At 44.3% G+C, this 21,273-nt stretch overlaps 1 protein-coding gene across 1 annotated transcript; it reads right to left on the minus strand.

The window, feature by feature from the left end:
* Window positions 1-11,633: 11,633 nt before the first annotated feature.
* NDUFAF4 (NADH:ubiquinone oxidoreductase complex assembly factor 4) lies at window positions 11,634-20,434 on the minus strand. The gene is made up of 3 exons (XM_040350129.1): window positions 20,128-20,434; window positions 16,058-16,155; window positions 11,634-12,092 (listed from the first exon to the last, which is right to left on the minus strand). Exons 1-3 carry the CDS (start codon window positions 20,276-20,278, stop codon window positions 11,799-11,801), a joined length of 543 nt encoding a protein of 180 aa, XP_040206063.1. The 5' UTR covers window positions 20,279-20,434; the 3' UTR covers window positions 11,634-11,798.
* Between the last annotated feature and the right edge of the window lie 839 nt (window positions 20,435-21,273).

Here is a 21,273-nt window from a genome sequence, read left to right on the forward strand (position 1 = left end):
ACCCCAAATACCCCTTAATCTCTTACAAGATGTAGTATTGTCCTAGCTATGATTAAGCGTCCATCTGTGATGTAAAATGTGTTAAGCCCTGTACACACACACACTTGGTTTTCTCTGCGGTAAAAAGTCAGCTGAGAAAACCCGAGAATCCGGCAGGAAAACTGCTATGGAGCTTTGGCCTGGGAATCCTGGCCGTGTATGCTCCATCGGCACTGCCTCGCAGTGTTTCCCATAGGTAAGTAGTAGATCTGGCGTAAAAAACGCCGGGAATACTGAAGGGAAAATAGAGAGCAGGTTCTCTATTTTCCCGCTGGGATTCCCGGCTGTTTTCCTGACGGGAAAACTGCGAAGCGTACACACGTACGGTTTTCCCAGCCAAACACTTTCCTGGCAGTTTTCTCTGCCGGGAAAACCAGTCATGTGTACGAGGCTTAAGACACTTGTCCTGTACCTCTGTGATTGCTTGGATTTTATCTGACTTCAATAAAGGTGCTGCATTGGAGTGCGGCCGTCCAGCTTTTTCTTGGTTCTTTGATAGTACTGTCCTTGCTCTATTAGAGGCTCTATTTTCCATGTATCAAATGCCATATATTGAAAAAGGTTTTTTTTTTTCATCCTTTGATGTATGTCAGAACTGCAATATCCTACACCTCCTTCTGTCTTCATAGATACTGTACATACCAGCAACTGATGAATGTAATTTCTCAGTAAACAGTGGATCAAACCTGAGCAATCTGCGTTGGAACTGCTGCTTGTATCTTACATTGAGATTATATTTGAAAAAGTGTGGCAACACAAGAGCACAACTGTTGATAAAGCATCGTCACCCTATAAACAGGAAGCATCGGAAGGAGGACCATCCTGGCAGGGTTAAAGCGGAAGTAAATCCATCGATTTAACAGTTTCAAAAAAGTTACCTTCCCAGCATGCCGGTAATACTAACTGTCACATTAGCTGGTGTCATAACTGATCACATGTGCAGCATCATAGAATAAACAGAAGCCAAGATGGCAGCTTCATTAGCTGAAAAACAATAGGAGGGTTTACTTCCACTTTAACAGGATCATGTCAGTATTATTTGAATGAAAGCTGCAAGTCTAAAAAAAAACCTTTAGACATTTTTTTTACATGATTTTAGTGATTGGGTGTAATACTTAAAAGTGGATCCGAAATCAGAAAGTGAAAATTTGCTGTTATGGGAAACATCTGGAAAGGTTACTTATGCAGTATCTAAAAATATTATCCGTTGTCTTTAATTATTCTAGAATAATAGCAGTACACATCCTGGGATGCAAGGGTGCCTAGGAACTCCTAGGCTTATGCCTTGTACACACGACCGGTTTTCACGACGAGAAAACTGTCATTTTTTATATTGGTCGTGAAAACCGATCGTGTGTATGCTCCCTAGCAGTTTTCTCGACAAAAAAAACTGCCCGCAAACAAATTGAAACAAGCTCTCTTTTTCTCGTCGTGTTTACCGTCAGTCAATTTCTTGTTGCAAAAAGTTGTGTGTATGCTTTACCGAGGGGAAAAAAACGCACATGCTCAGAATCAAGTATGAGATGGGAGCGCTCATTCTGGTAAAACTAGCATTCGTAATGGAGATGGCACATTCGTCACACTGTAACTGACTGAAAAGTGCAAATCGTCTCTCACCAAACTTTTACTAACAGGAGGATCAGCAAAAGCAGCCCAAAGGGTGGCGCCATTTGAAAGGAACTTCCTCTTTATAGTCCCGTTTTACGGCACCGCGCTTTGGTCGGACATTTTTTTGCATGAACGTGTGTATGCAAGTCAGGCTAGAGAGCAATCACGTCGGGAAAAACTACGGCTTTTTGCACATCAGGAAAAACAATGGTGTGTACAAGGCATTAGAGCAGCGGTTCTCAACCCGGGGGGTCATTTGGCAATTTGCCCGGGGTCGCAAATGCTAGTCCAAACTGTAATGCTGGCCGAGACGGACCCGAAATTACTGTTTACACCTGAGTCTGTCCGTCTCGGCCAGCAAGACGTCACTTCCAGGAGAGGAGAACCGTGCGGAAGTGACGTTCCGTCGCCGCCATCATGGTACTCTCGTCCGCAGTAAGGCTGCAGTTAGAAGTCAGCAAGCGGAATTAACCGGAAGCGACGCCGCCGCCATCTTGGTACCCTCGTCGGCAGCAAGGCTACAGTTAGAAGTCAGCAAGCGGACATCTTTTTACACCCACCGAAGTTTTGCAGTTTACACTTATTTTTACCAGTAAACTGAACTTATATACTATATAAGCTCAGTTTACTGGTAAAAATACATGTAAAATACAAGACTTTGGTGGGTGTAAAAAGATGTCCACTTGCCGACTTCTAACTGTAGCCTTGCTGCCGACGAGGGTACCAAGATGGCGGCGGCACTTCCGGTTAATATAATAGACGGGTTGCTGATGCTGATGGAACACCTGAGGTACTTTGGCAAGCCAGGCACTAAATACCGGTAATTAAGGCATTTTTGTACTGTTTGTCACAGCAGTGTAATTATCACATCGATTTTGATTAAATAAGTCTGACATGACTGTGAAAAATATAATTGTGGTACAATACATATCATTTATATATAAATGTCCCAGTTGGTTCCTCAAAAGTGGTTATTCTGTGTCAGTGCTAGATACATGTTTGGGTGCTATACACTTTGAATATCTAGCACTGACACGGAATAACCACTTTTGAGGAACCAACTGGGACGTTCACATATAAATGATATGCCTTGTTCCATAATATTTTCTTGCATAGCCACGTCATGTTGGACTTAAAAAAAAAAAAAAATGGCAGAACTCCGCTTTACGTCCAACATGACGTGGCTATGCAAGAAAAAATAAGTAATATGGAACAAGACATATCATTTATATATGAACGTCCCAGTTGGCTCCTCAAAAGTGGTTATTCCGTGTCAGTGCCAGATACATGCTTGGGTGCTATACGCTTTGTAAATAATTTTACTGTTGGGGGTGCCCACAACTTGGGAAATTTCATTAAGGGGTCACGGCACTAGAAAGGTTGAGAACCACTGCATTAGAGGTTCAGAGCTGTAAAGCTGCAATGTGAGAGGGCACTGTGCTTCTGACTGCTAGTCCCATGAGATTTGGTGATTTTTCTGTTGTACTCACTGATCTCTTTACTGGAGGCATAAGGAAGCAATGCCCTGCCTCTGCCAAGATGGTCACCTCAATATAGATAGACGGTTCAGAACAAGGCAAAGTCGGTAATGGGAAAAACATCAGCTGCAGGGAGACAAATCCTTTGCGCACTACCTGCCTTTTTGTGAGCACAGCTTTCATAGCTTATTTCCTCTTTAACTCCTCTGTTGGATCTTGACAACTTGTGACACTTTGATGGCAAAAGGTGTAGTTGACCTTCCAAAGTATTACAACCACCATAGTAGACCAAGATAGGTATCAATTCACAGCATTTTTATAGAAAAAATAAAAATGTAACTTTGTTTTCCAATAAAGTGGTTGTAAACCCACTTTTTGACTTTTACCTACAGGTAAGCCTATAATAAGGCTTACCTGTAGGTATAAAGAATATCCCCTAAACCTGTACGGTTTAGGAGATATTCCCCTCGCAATGCGCAGCAGCGCATGCGCAGGAGGGAATCCACGGCGAAAGGACCGGCAGTCGCCGACCCTTGCCGATTTAAAATCTTTGGCGCTCGTGCGGGAGTGATGTTATCGCCGCTCCAGCCAATCACAGCGCTGGAGCGGCGATACCCGGAAGACACGCCGGAGCAAGATGACATCTCGCTCGGCGTGGACCAGGTAAGTGTTCTTCACCTCGTTCCGAGGTAAGTATTTCATAATCAGCTAGTATGCGGTGCATACTAGCTGATTATGCCTTTTGCCTTGCAGGTTTGGGGGGAAAAAAATTGTTTATGCGGTTTACAACCGCTTTAAAAATAGTATCATCCTCTAAAACACACATGTTGGTAAAAATGTAATTATTATACACAATAAATATTACATCCATTCTATTTTCCTTCTATGTTCAGACATAGATTGTGGGCATATGATACAGATGTCTCATACTTTGCCATATCAACAGTGAGGGGGAAAAAAGGGATTTTTAATACAGCTTACCTGTAAAATCCTTTTCTTGGAGTACATCACGGGACACAGAGCGGCATATTCATTACTATATGGGTTATATGGAGTACCTTCAGGTGTTGACACTGGCAATCTCAAACAGGAAATGCCCCTCCCTATATAACCCCCTCCCATAGGAGGAGTACCTCAGTTTTGTAGCAAGCAGTATGCCTCCCAAAATGGTCCCCAAAAAGAGGGGTGGGAGCTCTGTGTCCCGTGATGTACTCCAAGAAAAGGATTTTACAGGTAAGCTGTATTAAAAATCCCTTTTTCTTTATCGTACATCACGGGACACAGAGCGGCATATTCATTACTATATGGGATGTCCCAAAGCAATGCTCACAATGAGGGGAGGGAGAACATCTCCAAGACAAAAGGATTTAATTTAGAGAATACTCAAATCATAATAAATCCAACTTAGTTGAGAAAAATAATCTTAAATTTTAAATTTAACTCAAAAAAGAGGAGCCCCCGGATTCCGAGGGTCTCAAACTGCAGCCTGCAGCACTGCCTGCCCAAAGGCTGTATCAGAATTCCTTCTTACGTCCAACTGGTAGAAATTTGTAAACGTGTGGACAGAAGACCAGGTTGCCGCCTTGCAAACTTGAGCCATAGAGATCTGGTGGTGTGCTGCCCAGGAGGCGCCCATGGCCCTAGTAGAATGAGCCTTTAATGATACTGGAGGAGGCAACCCTTTCAAGCCGTAGGCCTGAGTGATTAATTGCTTAATCCACCTAGAAATGGTGGACTTTGCAGCTGCCTGCCCCTTCTTGGGCCCATCCGGTAATACGAACAGCACATCTGTTTTCCGGATCTTCTTTGTAGCTTTAAGATAGGCCTTCATGGCCCTGACGATATCCAAGGTATGCAGCAACCCTTCCTTTCTGGAAGTAGGTTTAGGGAAGAAGGATGGTAATACCAAATCCTGGTTCAAATGAAAACTGGATACAACCTTCGGTAGGAAGGAAGGATGAGGGCGGAGAACGACCCTGTCCTTATGAAAAATAAGATATGGTTCCTTACAGGATAAGGCCGCCAGTTCCGATACTCTTCTTGCGGAAACTATGGCGACCAAAAATACTAACTTTCTTGTCAGTAAAACCAAAGGAATTTCAGCCAACGGCTCAAACGGTTGTTTCTGTAAACTTGACAGAACAAGGTTTAAATCCCACGGGCAAAGCGGGGATTTAACTGGAGGTTTAATACGTAAGACCCCTTGAAGGAAGGTCTTAACCAGCGAGTGGGTGGCCAGCGGCCGCTGAAACCACACTGACAGAGCAGAAATCTGTCCTTTGATTATGCTTAATGCCAATCCTTTATCCACTCCTAGCTGGAGAAAACTTAATACTCTATCGATGGTAAATTTGCGAGAAAGCCATCGCTTGGACTCACACCAGCCTACATAGGCCTTCCAGACCCTGTAATAAATCACCCTAGAGACCGGTTTCCTGGCTCTGATTAGGGTAGAGATTACTTTCTGAGACAGACCTCTACCCTGAGAATCAGGGATTCAGCTTCCAGGCCGTCAAATTTAGATGCCGTAAGGCAGGGTGGAGGATCGGACCTTGCGATAGCAGGTCTGGCCGTAGAGGAAGAGTCCAAGGGTCTCCCACTACCATCTTTAAGATTAGTGAGTACCATGCCCTTCTGGGCCATGCTGGAGCTACCAGGATGACTGGTATGTGCTCCACCCGGATCCTGCGCCGCAGGCGGGGTAGTAACTGGAGCGGGGGAAACGCATAAAGAAGTTTGAACTGATGCCAAGGGCAAACCAACGCATCGGTTCCGCAGGCCATCGGATCCCTTGAGCGGGACATGAACCTGTCTAGCTTCTTGTTGAGTCTCGATGCCATGATATCCACGTCCGGCACTCCCCATCTTTGGCAGAGTGCTTGAAAGATTTGTGGATGCAGAGACCATTCCCCCGGCAAAAGAGTCTGGCGGCTTAAGAAGTCTGCCTGAAAGTTGTCCACTCCTGGAATGAATATTGCCGATATGCAGGGCACATGAGCCTCTGCCCATAGGAGAATCAAGCTCACCTCTCTCTGAGCGGCTTGACTCCTGGTTCCCCCTTGGTGATTTATGTATGCCACGGCCGTGGCATTGTCTGATTGAATTCTCACCGGGAACCCCTGCAATTTTGACGTCCAAGCCCTGAGGGCTAGTCGAGCAGGTCTGAGCTCCAAGATGTTGATGGGCAACTGCTTCTCTGGCGTTGCCCAAGTACCTTGGCGAGTGCAACCATCCAAAATTGCTCCCCAGCCCGTCAGGCTGGCGTCTGTGGTCACTATCTTCCAAGCCACTGGGCTGAAAGACTTCCCCTTCAGTAGATTCTGAGGGTCTAACCACCAACACAGACTTTGTCGGACTCTTGATGAGAGCGGCAACGGGATATCCAAGGCCTGCGGCCTTCTGCTCCATGCTGACAGGATGGCTGCCTGCAGGATGCGAGTGTGGCTCTGGGCGTATGGTACCGCCTCGAATGTGGCCACCATCTTGCCTAGTAATCTCATACATAGGCGAATAGTCGGTTCCTTCTTGCTTAGAACCAGTAGGATTAATTCCTTGATGGCTTTGACCTTCCTCAGAGGTAGAAACACTCTTTGTTGTTCTGTGTCTAATCTCATGCCGAGACATTCCAACTGCCTTGTGGGCAGGAAAGCTGACTTTTCTCGATTTAGGACCCAGCCGAACTTCTCGAGGTATTGGACCGTGAGGGCCACTGCTCGCTCCAAGCCGGGAGACGAGTGATCTATGACTAGGAGGTCGTCCAGGTATGCTAGGATCGTGACCCCTTGGATCCTTAGTTTGGCTAGGATTGGAGCTAGGACCTTCGTGAACACCCGGGGGGCCGTAGCCAACCCGAAGGGAAGCGCCACGAATTGGAAGTGACGCGAAGCCACCATGAAGCGTAGATATCTTTGATGTGGCTGATAAATTGGAAGATGAAGGTAGGCATCCTTTATGTCTATGGACGCCATGAAGTCGTCCTTTTGGAGTGTGGTAGCTGCTGACCGCACGGTTTCCAATCCGAAATGAGCGGATCTTTAGGTATGTATTTACCATCTTTAGGTCCAAAATTGGCCTGACATCTCCATTGGACTTCGGGATGATGAATAGGTTGGAGTAGAAACCTAGCCCCTGTTCCAGGACTGGTACCTCTACTATTACTTCCTGGGAAAGTAGATGATTTAATGCCGACATTAATGCGGCTCCTTTCTCCGGATCGTTTGGAATCCTCGACTCCTGGAAATGAAGAGGAGGAAACCTTAGGAAATCTAATTTGTAGCCCGTGGCCACGGAAGACCGTACCCACTCGTCGGGAATGCTGGCTTCCCAAACCTCTGAAAAAGAGTCGCAGCCTTCCCCCCACCTTCGTGGGTGGGGGCGCCCCTTCATAAGGTCGGCTTGGGGGCTGGGTTTGCTGGTTTGCGAACCCACTGCTTTCTGCCTTTAGCAGCCTGTCCTTGTGATTTGCTGTTGAAGCCGAAGTTTGCTTTCGCAGGAGGCCGTCGATACTGTTTGGCATTAGAGGGCCCCTGCCCAGGGGAGTACTGTCGTTTAAACGCAGGCCCCTGAAACTTCCTCTTAGTTGGCAAGAGAGTACTTTTGCCATTTGAAATGGTTTGAATGTATTTATCTAGGTCTTCTCCGAAGAGTCGTCCTCCATGGAAGGGGAACCCTACCAGGAGCTTCTTGCATGGGGGCTCGGCCTCCCAGCTTTTTAACCATAAGAGTCTTCTCATATGGATAAGGGATAACGATAAACGTGACGCTTGCTGGATAGAATCCTTAATTGCGTCTACTGTAAAACATATGGCCCTAGGGACATCCGAAAATTCTTCTGCCTGCTGGGCAGGAATAAGTTTAAGCATCTGCTTAACCTGATCCGATAATGCTTGAGCAACCCCAATCGCAGCCACAGCTGGCTGTACTACTGCCCCTGCAGTAGTGAAGGAGTTCTTAAGTAGTGCTTCCAAGCGTTTATCAACTGGATCCTTGAATACCTGTATGTTTTCTACAGGGCATGTTAATGATTTGTTAATACATGAGATGGCTGCGTCCACTGCTGGAGTAGCCCATTTCTTGGAAAATTTATCTTCCATAGGATATAGGGCAGAGAATCTTTTAGGTGGTAAGAAGATTTTTCTGGCTTGTTCCAATCTTGGAACAAAACTCCCTCTAGTAGAGGGTGGATCGGAAATACTGCATTGCTTTGAGGCGCCCTCAGTGAGCCCAAAGCTGAAACCGTAGATACCTGGAGATCTGGTACTGGCAAGTTGAATGCATTATGGACCAAGTCCGTTAAGGCTTGAGTCCACCAGCTCTCCCCTTGGGAGACTGCTCCAGACTCCTCTGTATCCGGATCTTCGATCCCTGAACCTACTTGGTCCTTGTCCAAGAGGTCGTCCAATTCCCCTGAGGAAAGGACCTCCTCTTCTGAGGGTCTGCGCTCGGGCGACGGAGATCTAATCCGTTTACTGCCCCGCATAGCTGTGGCTATCATTTTTCCCATTCTTTTCTCCATCTCTCTTAAAGAGGTGAGTAATACCTCGTCCGTGACCATCTTAGGGTTGGACTGACCCGCGCCAGCTCCAGCCCCAAATCCCGATGGCCCCAAGGCTCCCTGTGGGGAAAGCAGCGGCATAACTTTGTCCGAGACCTTAGACTCTCCGGATGCCATGGTACAATACCAAGGTACACCTGCTACCTATTGGTATTTGGAACTATAAAAGTTAATTGCCCAAACACCTGTTTGGGGGATAAAAAATGCTTCCTCTCCCCTAGATGACTTTTTTTTTTTTCTTTTTTTTTTCGTTTTTGTTTCAAATCCAGGAAAGAAAAAACATTCTGTCCCCCTGGGTAGTATTGCAAAGAAAAACTATGAGATGGAAAAGAAAACAGCCTATTTCTAGGCTTGAAAAACAGTCTTCTGAAGACTGCAATATCCTTTCTGGCCACTGTGTGTCCTCGGCGCCCCGTGCTGCCGCTCTGGTCTTTCCTCCCCCGTTCCAAAGTATTGATGAGCTGTATGGAACAAACAAGGAAGGGCCGCCCCTTCCTTAAGCCACTGACCCGCCCTTCCCCCCCCAGCAATCTCAAACAGGAAATGCCCCTCCTGACAGGGGGGGGGGGGGTTTTGGGAGGAAGGGACCTCTCTGCTCCAGCAAACTGCAGCCTGCAGCCTGGAACCACGAGGAGGTCAGCGTTTTGCCTGCTTTGCAGGCTCTGAGGAGGAAGACTGAATGGAGCATCGCCTGGAGGCTTGCAGGTAAGCACAGCTCTCTGACACACACATATACTTTTATATCACACAGGCCCCACTCAATGCTTTTCCAACACTACAAGGGAGGTCACTCTTATGGGGAATAATACATATAGAGCCATCCTATCTTTATGATATGTGACTAGTTTGCCAGATGCAGTGCATAACTTTAGGCATGTCCCCTGTGACCCCCCAGAAAAAAAACCTGCTAAGAACCAAGTTCCGCAAGTTTTCCCCTCACTTACCTGCTCCATGCCGCAGGACTTTGCCAAGCAAGAGGCCCAATCTTCCCCCATCTCGGTGGGGATGTCTAGACCTTCAGGCCCTGGGTTCCTATGAAGGATCCACTGTCCTGGGCCCATATAGCACCCTGGCAACAGAAACATTAGGCACCCAAAGGTTTTCTAAGTTCTGGGCCCAGGGTCCAGCTCTCTAAAAAGAAAAGCATTATGGGCTATACCCCAAGGGTTTGGGGTCCGGTTACTGACCACTTTAGCGCTGAGGCTTTTTTGGACAGAACCGGTAGCTCACCTAATCCCAAGGATGCGGAGGCAAGCTAAACCATGACTAACACCTAAGACACTGGCGTAAAAACTGAGGTACTCCTCCTATGGGAGGGGGTTATATAGGGAGGGGCATTTCCTGTTTGAGATTGCCAGTGTCAACACCTGAAGGTACTCCATATAACCCATATAGTAATGAATATGCCGCTCTGTGTCCCGTGATGTACGATAAAGAAAACCGATTTATTTTGTGGACAACATCCACATAAAGTCACATGTTGGTCTACTATGATTGCTGTAGTTAAGCAAGGAATGTTGGTACTTTCCCCATAAGGGCTTCATACCCTCACAATGGTTATATTTGCTCAATAGACCTTCCAAAGTATGTGTTCCACTGGAAATCGTTTTACTTTTAAAAATAATCAATTTTGTAGAACACTGGCAATGTTCTTGTACCTCTCTGATGTGCAGAATGTGCTTTCTGCATTGGACAGGGTGAAAAACTTTCATTAAAGTGGACTTTGCATTTTCATGCTAGGTCAGCTTTAATATAATTTATACGGGCCTCACAGAAATGCAATAGTGTGTTCACCATCACAAAACAATCAATATTGGATCAATGCTATAAGCAAACCACAGAACTAGTTAAACCTCCCACCTTCAATCCTCATTTATGAAGTCCCTCCCTGAAGAATGCTCAACTGGAATTCATTTTTGGTACCAGAACAATCGCAGTTCCCACTGCAGCTGCTCCGTTTTTCATGTTTTGTTTCCTCTGGTCCCTGATGTTTAACAGCATGGGTAGTGGGTGGATCCTGGACCCTTTTTCCTCACCCCACTGATGTTAAGCTACTGCTCTATGAGCTGGCATGCTGCTTCATTATCAAGTTGGACATCACCATCTGAGATGCAAGTGGATTCTGTTATTTGTAATTAAAAAAAAATGGAATGTTTTTTACCAACATCGCCTGTGCTCTGCTATTTTGTTCCTTGTTCTAAAATAATATCTATTGGTTATAAAAAGTACTTGGTAATCATTCCATTAAATCAGTAAAAAAAAAAAAAAAGTATATTTTTTTTAAGGCCAGCTCTCTATAGTGTGCTAAATGCCCATTTTGCTTTCAGCCCCACTCATAAAAGGGAAACACTGCTAATAAGGATCCCAATGAGGAGTACAAGCCTGCACTTTACTTCATACCCAGATGCAGGTAAGCAGGACATGCCCTTTTGCAGCCGACTTTTTATTTTTTCATCTTGTAAGCTGGACAGCAAGTCCAATTTTTCAAAAGATCTCCTGTAAATGTATCAATTACAGGGAAGAAACAAACAATGTAAACACTGACAGGGGTGCTTAAAATTATCAGCTTTTATTTATGAAAAACCTTTATCCCCCCCAAAAAAAAAGGAACGAATGCAGCTACCACATTTATTGATTGGTAAGCTGCCCTTGATAACCTTTTTGGTTTTGTGTTTAATACCACTTTAAGACAGCTGCTGATGAAGCAAGGCTTATGTTTATACTATATTTGCATTCCAGGATACACTTAACCTATGGCATTATCTGGCACAGAAAACCCCGCTGCAAGCCCGAGACTGCTTTGTCTGAAATAGTATACCAGTTCTGTAACTTAAGGCAGCAAATAAAGATATGAAATACTTACTACCATCATTGTTTGCTGCATATAATAAGCATTCAGAAACTCATAACTCAGCAGAGATATCTTCAAACAGAAAGACTTTGTCCATACATTACACACTCCAAGAGATACAAATTTATCATTTACTTCAAACTGTTAAATAATTCAGAGTTTTGTTTATAAATCTGCTTTCAAAGTAATATTTGAGTCCTCATTCAAAATACAGTAGCAAAATAAGCACAAATTCCACGAGCGTCCGCCAGATAAAAGGGCATCAGCCTTACTTCTCCTCAATCAGTTCTTTCTTTAGTGAAATGATCTTCACGTCAAAAGGTCTAAAATACTCCAACAGGGTCTTGGTTTCTTGAATATTTAAGTTGTATTCTTTTGTTATCCTCTCTGCAGTCCATGTTTGTGGAGATTGTTTGTAATTGTTAAGAACGGTCAGAGCCTCAACAATGGTCATTTTACCCTTTGGAATGCTTTCGACATCGATGTTCAGAAAAACACTGCTCATGGTCTGCTTTGGAGCTCTGAACTCCTCTGATGCGGGTGGTAGAACTTCGTTGTTCACCTAATTTGAGAGATCAAAGAAAACATTAGGTGTTGTCATTAAGTATTGAAATCACATCATCAAAAGCAGACACACACAACGCATAACAGAAAAGTACACAATAAACGTGAACATAATATACGGTCAACCTCATTTGCACAGTAATATTTCCACTATTAGCAGCAATTCTCAACCTCATTACATGATTATAGCATTTAGTGTTCATAAAAACCTCTCACCATGCATATCACTTTATTTTAAGTACCACTAAGGAACACACTGAAGGTCAGTAAAGTACCCACTCAGATTTATTTGGTAAAATGCCAGTCTTTTTTTGTTTAACCACTTCCCGCCCGCCCCTATAGCAGAATGATGGCCAGAAAGTGGTTGTGTTATCCTGACTGGGTGTCATATGACGTTTAGCAGGATAAGCCGCTAATGTGTGCCCAGCGATCGGTGGTGTGTCAGTCTGACACACTGCATTGCCAATCCCAGTAAAGAGCCAATGACGTAGGCTCTTCACCATGTTATCAGCTGTGTCCAATCAGCTGATTACATGGTAACCAGGAAGTACAGTTTATCAGCATTTTCTCTACTCACGCTGACAAGCGCATCGATTATCAGTGCAGGTACAATGCATCAAGCACAGGGGAGGAGAAATCAAACCTGAACTCTGAGTACAGAGTCACAGGCATGGCAACCACCTATCCCCTCACACCCCCAGCTGATCTGTACCTCCCTCAACAGCCTTGGAGGCAGGAGAGGGGAATACTGATGAAAGCCAATGAGAGGCCGACACGCGTTTAGAAGGGAGGAGTCAAATCTGTGATGTCAGGCAAAGCACCGCGAGTCTAGATCTGCAGTGAATGAGCTGGTGATTTGATACATGCTGTTTTTATTATTTTTAGGGGGCTTTAATAAATTTGAAAGCAGAGAACACTATGGTACTTGTGTTTTTTGTTTCATGTCCTTAACCCCTGGATATACAAGTGGAATTGATTATTAAAAAGCGAATGGAAGAAGGTGGTGTTTGGAGACAATTCAAATGTTGATTACCCACACAGAGGTGCAGTCTGGAGACTGTAGGAATTACTACCATTGGTAAAGTGGATGGATCGTGGTGGACACATGGAGTGATCCGTTTATGAGTTTTATACTCATCCTTGAGGTGAGCAGGCATTTTAGCAGGTGGTGGTGTGCACTGAATATTCGATCCAATAAAAATAGGATTTTACACAGCGGTGACAGCTTTGGCAACCTACATATGAACTGATTTTTTTAACAAAAATAAATAAAAATAAAATGGTTTTATGGAATGTATAAAATTGTTTATATAAGATTTATAGATACGCAGCGCTGCACTATTTTCACAAAATTAATTAATTAATTTCTCCTTATTAATTTTGTGAAAATAGTGCAGCGCTGCGTATCTATAAATCTTATATAAACAATTTTATACATTCCATAAAACCATTTTATTTTTATTTATTTTTGTGGCGGGAGAGGTTAATATGTACAAATTTATTTTCAGTTTTTTTTATCATTTTATACTGGTGACAAAATGTATTTATGGAACTGCAAACAGGTATTTAACTTGAGGTTTACAGTGCATTCATGGGGTAACTAGTAGTTGGACATATTTAAATAGGATAACTTCACCTTTTGAAAAAAAATAAAAGTGTGTATTTTTGCAGGTAAAAAAAAATGTGCATTTATTTATTTTTTCCCCAGGAGCCTGCAGTGCATTGCACCCATAAACAGTGGAAAGTGCGTGCAATGTCAGGCATCTGCAGATACGTGTTACACTTTCTGCTTGTACCGCTGTATGGGCTGTTTGAAAACTGAAGGAAGTGTGAATGAACTACAAGAGCACTCACCAGCATCCTCAAAGTTAACTGAGAAGTAAAAGCCATGTGCTGTGGTGGCAGGCGGTACTTGTAGTTCATTCTCAGGTTCCTGTAAATGAATGTCATGGCTGTGCAGGCCATGCTGTTTTTGAATTCTGAGAGCAGATGGAAGGAAAGCGCCCCTCTCCCATTTTCATGGGTGGGGCGATGCAGAGACAGGTGCTGTAGTATATGAAACGTTACACCCCAAATATGGGTGTAACATGCTCCAAAAGGTAAACTTAGCCTTCAACTGGCAAAAGATGCCAGGGGAGATGTTTATTTTCCAAAAAACAGATCAGAAGATGTCAAAGTTGTGGAATGACCCTACTCTAATTATATATAGTAGTTCTATCCCTTTTACAGCAATTCACACTTTCAACTATGTAAATTAAAGAATGATCACACATGCAGGACTTCCCGACTCCAAGGAGTGGGGTTATGTAATAATAATTATTCCATAGCGCATATACTGTAACTGGTGGGGTCTTGTCTTGACACTCAATAGAACTGAAGACATGGCTTGGATAGGCCATGTAACATCTTTAACACTAAAGAGCAAGCCCAATTAATTGTGACTACCTACTACAAGGTCTACTATGACCTGGTTAAGCAAGAACCTTCATAGACCTTCCTGCACTATGCCAAACTCTAAAGCTGACATGGTAATAGACCATCATCATATAAAACAAATTGGGGTGGGGGGGGGTAGAATAGATCACTTCTAGTTGATTTCACTTGAAAGCGGCTGGAGCTGTGCTGGGGATGATAAGCAAGCACTTTGCCACGTCCCCTAAAAAGGCAACGGCATGCACTGTCTCCCTCACCAGCTGGATCTTGCACAATCTGAAAGCCAAAACTGTATGTTAAAGTGAACCTGGCATGGCCTTATATGTTTGCTGACATACATACCCTTTGTGGGGACTGAAAGGGTTAGTCATGTCCATGTGGTGCCCCTTGGATCTTTGTATGTGTACATGGGGGGCCTTCACTTTGTGCCAAGCTTTTATTCTAAGGATCAACTGTCAAATTTAAAAGTTGAACAGGCAGCGGGGTTTAGACTCCACTTTGGTCAAAGGCCCCATGTAAAGCCTGAGCTTCACAGGGATTAATATCTAGAATAAAACAGGTGTCTGCAGACAACACAAAGTGACTGTACTTCAGCACTGCTGTCAGATTCTTGGGTATGTCAGGTTTGGTTTAAAGTTTATTGGTAGACTAGGCAGCCAATAAAGAGAGACTTAAGTGGGTCAGTAATATTATATTTGTTTTTGTTTTTTAACAACACCGATTATCTCATTACAATGGCATCTGAAAGTGGGTGGAATATTTTAGGCAGTGAGTGAATAGGTTGTCCTTGAAGCTGATGTGTTGGGAAAAACAAAAAAGGGAAAGCATTAAGACTTGTGTAACTTTGGCAAATGCCAAATTGTACTGGCTAGATGACTGGGTCAGAGTAACTCCAAAACTGCCGCTATTGTAGGATGTTCCCAGTCTGCAGTGGTCAGGACCAACCAAAAGTGGGTCAACAAAGGAAAACTGATGAACCAGCGACAGTCATGGGTGGCTAAGGCTCGCTGATGAGAAATGAAGGCTGGCCTGTGGAGTCTGATCCAATAGAAGAGCTACTGGAGCTGAAATTGCTTAAAAAGTTGGTTCCAAAAGAAAGCTGTCAGAATACACAGTGAATCTCAGTCTGTGTATGGGGCAGTGTAGCCACAAACTGCTCTAGGTGCCCATGCTGACCCATTTCCACAGACAAAAGCAGCTACAATGGGCACAGGAGCATTATAACTAGATCAAGGGAAGAAGGTGGCCTGGTCTCATGAATCACATTTTCTTTTATATCATGTGCATGACCAAGTGCATTTACATCGGGAAGAAATGGCACCAGGATGCACTATGGGAAAATGGCAAGCTAGCGGAGGCTTAAACAATATGCTGCTGATGGCTTTGTGCCAGATACCACAGCATACCTCTAGACTAGAGGTCTAGTGGAGTCCATACCTTGATAAGTCAGGGCTGGTTTAGTGGCAAAAGGGGGATCTACTCACTATTAGGTGGGTGGTCATAATGTTATGGCTGATCAATGCAGTTTACCTCGGGTAAAGGGTCTTTGGAGTCAACATAAACTTCCTTCAGATGTGATAAAAGTTTATCATCCTTTTTGAAAACGGTTTCCTGGATTTCAGGGTGACCTAAAATAAAAAGGCAATTATGTAAATTAGGAATATCCATTAGATCCAAATTGTTCTCAAAAGCTGACCATCATTTTTTAATTGAAATACATACATAGAATTACAACAATAAAAAAAAACAATGTAAACCACTAAATATATTAAATTTGCCTTTTGGGGGGTATATTTACACTGTCCTAAATCAAATTTCTCACCAACTCTTATGAACAGTTTTAGGACTCGTTCACACCATACGTGCAATAAAACTGATGGCAAAACCACACAGATTTCACTTGTAGAGATATCAGTTTCACATCAGTTTACATTCACGCTGACTCGCAGACCAGCTATTATGCACATCAGTTATGTGCCCTAATGCACATATTCGCCAGCACACCACAGATCGTAAAAATCCAAATCTTTACTGAAGAATGATCATATCACAGAAGACATAGTACAACATTTCGAAGGCCACGCAGGACCCCTTCATCAGGCATGTGATCAGAAAAAATCTGAACATAATACCAGTGTTGTGGTGTAAACAGGGCACATAGAAAACAATTGTTTTTGTGCTCTTGCAGAACACATGCAGAAAAAACTGATGTCTCTGCACCATGGCGTGAACGAGGCATAAAGCATAGCTATGCATTGAATGTAAAATCATATATTCACTTACACATTATATTTCAATAATTTCTAGCCTACTGCTTCTAATCTGAACAGTCGTGAAGTGTGCAAACTTAATTAGTGAAGTTCCCCACTGCGAGTAGGCACTGCTGTGTCACACATTTCACAGAGCCTGCCTCCTAAACTACAGAGGTGCTGAGAGGAGTCTCATGCAGTACCAGGTTAAATTACCTGTATTTGAGGGTTGGATCTTTTGGATATACAGTAAAACCTTGGATTGCGAGCATCATTTTTTTTCCGGAATTCTGCTTGTAATCCAAAGCACTCGTATATCAAAGTGAATTTCCCCATAAGAAATAATGGAAACTCATATGATTTGTTCGTAATTTTTTCATAAATCCTTCAGTCTATAGTCCATATAAAAAGATTATAGCAATGTGACTTCAAGGCGATTTACTGGAATGCCTGGGTAATCGTCCTGTAATGGATGAATATCACACCAATTAAGATAAGAATTGGACTTAGGGCTTATGCACACTGCAGCTCCAAAAAATAAATAAAAAATCAGCTTGGAGAAACTTGTGCTTTTTTGTGCTCACAGAGCTTGTGGTGGACGCGGGCGCGTCCACAATGCTGTGCTCTTAAAGGGGACGTATATATATGTCCTTCTGCCTGTCCGTGCCATGCTGCCGAGTCGTGCGCCGATTGGCAAGCAGTTAAAAAAAAAAAAAAACATCCCTTGTAATAGGAATAAGCATTAGAGGTCGACCGATATGGGTTTTTCTCTGGTCAATGCCGATATTTAGAAATTTGGGCCGATATGTTAGGCCGATTAAAATAAATTCCCCTTCATCTCATAAAATCTAACAGTTGGACCCCTTTTACACTGGGGTGTTTTTCAGGCGCTTTTGGGCTAAAAATAGCACCTGTAAAGTGCCTGCAAAACGGCTCCCCTGCAGTCTCAGTGTGAACGCCTAAGAGTGCTTTCACACTGAGGCGGTGCGCTGGCAGGACGTTAAAAAAAGTCTTGCAAGCAGCATCTTTGGAGCGGTGTATACCGCTCCTCCACAACTCCTGGCCATTGAAATGAATGGGCACTGCTGCCAAAGTGCCTGCAAAGCGCTTCTGCAGAGGTGCTACACGGGGCGCATTTAACCTCTTCATCGCCCGCTAGCTGGGTTATAAGCGCCCCGCTAGCAGCCGAATATCGCCTGCCCGCTCCAGTGTGAAAGCAGCGAAGTTCCGCCGGAAAAAAAAATATTAAAAGTCAGCAGGTACAAATACTGCAGCTGCTGACTTTTAATATATGGTCACTTACCTTTCCTGGGCGCCCGCGATGTCGGCACCCGAAGCTGATCTCTCCCTCGGCTCTTGGGTGCTGCCCCGACCATCTTCGGTAAGGGAATCAGGAAGCAGGCACAAAAACAGGTAATCAAAACATTTGGACAAAGAAAAAAAAAAAAAAAAGAGCCAACTTTACTATTTTGTTTTTTTATTATTCATTAAAGTGTATTTTTTCCCAAAAAATTGCGTTTGAAAGACCGCTGCGCAAACAAGCAACAAGTGTCAGAAAAGATTTAAATGGTTAAACTGAGAACTTGTTCATTGATAAGTAGCAACATTGTATTCTTTTCTCAAACTTGGCAGGCTGTCCAGAGACAAGTCCCATTCACAAAGCGCCGCTCACGCATGCGCAATAGGAAACTGGCAGTGAAGCCGCACGGCTTCATTGCCTGTTTCCCTTACTGTGGATGGCGGCGCCTGGAGCTGCCAGGATCGAGGATCGGCCTCGGCGGGGGCCGACATCGCTGGCGACAAGGACAGGTAAGTGTCATTATTAAAAATCAGCAGCTACAGTGTTAGCAGCTGCTGACTTTTTTTTTTTTTTTAACCAGACCTCCGCTTTAAATACAGTATTTGGAAATCCAACAGACTGTTAAATTTTAGTTAAATGTGAAAATCAGAGGTGTTTTTTCACATTAGCAACCATGTAAGGTCAGCAGGTTTGCTGCGGCTTTTAAGAGCCGGTTCACACAGGGGCGGCACGACTTCGGGGGCGACTCGGCCAGGCGACCTGAAGACGACTTGCAAAATGACTTCTGTATAGAAGTCAATGCAAATCGCCCCGAGTCGCCCCCGAAGTCGTACAAGAACCTTTTTCTAAGTCGGAGCGACTTGCGTCGCTCCTATTAGAACAGTTCTATTCACTAGAATGGGACGCGACTTGTCAGGCGGCTGCGTCACCTGACGAATCGCCCCAGTGTGAACCGGGTCTTAAACTGAACATGTAAACAGTCCGTCAGATTTACCTATACTGTATTTAACCACATAAGCTCAGGTTTTGTGTTGAAAAATAACTGTGAAATCCAAAACATCCAAAAAAATGATCCGATCCATGACTCTGATCCGAGGATCGATCCGATCCGTGAGTACAGTATCTATGGAGGAACAGCGTTTTCACACGGCTTAATTTGAGCTACAAACATGTTTTTACCCTGCTTGATTTGAACTACCTCTTTTTTTTCAAAGAAGGGGCTTTGTTGTGCACAAATAACAGGTTGAAAATACTTTCACATTTCTATCATGATCAGTGCAGCCATCACATCTGAGGACTGGCAAGCTGCATTATAGGACTTTGTTTTATTGAGTTCGGATATCTTTTAAAAATAGTTTACGATTAAGGTATCACAACGGATTCTAGCAAACTAAGAATGAGGCATGTGAAAGAAGCAAAGGGGGAGATTTACTAAAACTGGTGGGGCTGTGCATAGTAACTAGCTTATATGTTTAAGCCCGGTTTCCCACTGAATGCGACTTTGAAATCAGGCCACTTCACATTTTATAAGCCACAGGTCAGTGCGACTCCCAGAGTGACCTGGCTGACTTCATGCACAGATGTCAATGCAAGTTGCACCTGAAATTGCATTAAAAAAATAGTTCAGGAACCTTTTTTTCAAATCCATGCAGAACCGCAAATTTGAACAGTTCCAATGCTGACAACAGGGTGTCAGCTGTCACATTACACCGCTGTGAACTTATTGACAAAGCTGAAGTTAGAAGCTGACACTATGTACAACAGCTCCACCAGATTCAGTAAATCTCCCTCAAACTGTCCCTTTGTAATGAAGGGCACCAGACAATTATTCCCTATTTTACAGCATTAGAACTGACAGTCGCCCTGCGTGACCTCCAACACCATCCACACTGCTCAGGACTTCAATTCCCAGCATGCCCTGCGGCTACACAACTACTTCCGGTACAGTACATTCCCCTTCCAAGGGCAGAGTACAGAATGACAACGTAGGAGACCAGCCCTGTGTGTGGGCTGCGCCCTTGTCCCAATACTAAGAAAGATGGAGAACTTACTGGAGAGCACACCGGCCATTGTCTCTTTGGTGCTCGGGTACATGGGCGCAGGGCTGGGCTTGTCCTTCCCTATAAGCTTGTGAGCTCTGCTCTCCACATTAAAGTTCCTGAAGGCTCGAACTAGCGTGGCTCGAAACAGCGCGGCTCCCATGTCTGCCCTGTCTGGTCACACAGCTAAGCTGGATACACCGGGCATCACAGCGACCAGTGCACGCTGCTACCGGCTGTCATCTGATTGGCTGCCCTCAGCAGACAGGAGCGTGACCACTTCCTGTATACAATACACACCCCCTCACACTGGGGCTGACACTGCTCATGTGACCACACACACACACATATATATATTTTCAGTAGCATTGTCTGGGTAATGCTACGGAATATGTTGTCATTTTAATGCTAAACTGCCAAAAAAATAATAATGATATATTGTATTATTTAATATTGCAGTTTAGCATTAAAATGTTGTCTGGAGTTTGCATGTGTGGGTTTCCTCCCACACCCCATAGACATGCTGGTGTGGGAGGAAGCTTCAGCAGTCACCCTGGAGAGATGATGCGGGTGCCGGTAACACCTGGATGCCCAACGCGGGGTGGTTGAGGGGGCTTTTATTGCAGCTGCACAGAGCACATCTAGCCTCTGTGTGCAGATCCTAGGTTGCCCCCCGGTGTTTACCTTTTTTAGTGGTGGAGTTGGCTGAGCTTCTGCTGACTGGGCTCAGCATGGAGTGGGACATGTTGACTTTCCTCCACTATAGGAGCTGGCAGCGGCTTCCCTGAGAGGATTGCAGTGATCTTGGATGACGGCACCTCTCTGAAAGCGGCGCCCGGGGCAGAAGCCCCCCCCTAGTTTCGGCCCTGGTAATATGTCACGCTTTTACTCACTGACCTGACAGCTTTTTCTCCCTGAACTCAGAGTTAAAGGGTTGTAAAGGTTCGTGTTTTTTCACCTTAATGCATCCTCGCTGTCATGGGCCCCCCTGTTTTACTTACCTGAGCCCGTTCACCTGCTGTGCGTGTCCCCCGGCACAGAGTCTGGCCGTTGATTGGATAGATTGAGAGCAGCACAGCCATTGTCAATCACATCCAATGACGTGGCCGATGGGGGACGGGACCGAGTCATACACGAGTTATGAATGCCAACTGTAAG

This window comes from Rana temporaria, chromosome 4, assembly GCF_905171775.1.
Source record: "Rana temporaria chromosome 4, aRanTem1.1, whole genome shotgun sequence".
Classification (NCBI taxonomy): domain Eukaryota; kingdom Metazoa; phylum Chordata; class Amphibia; order Anura; family Ranidae; genus Rana; species Rana temporaria.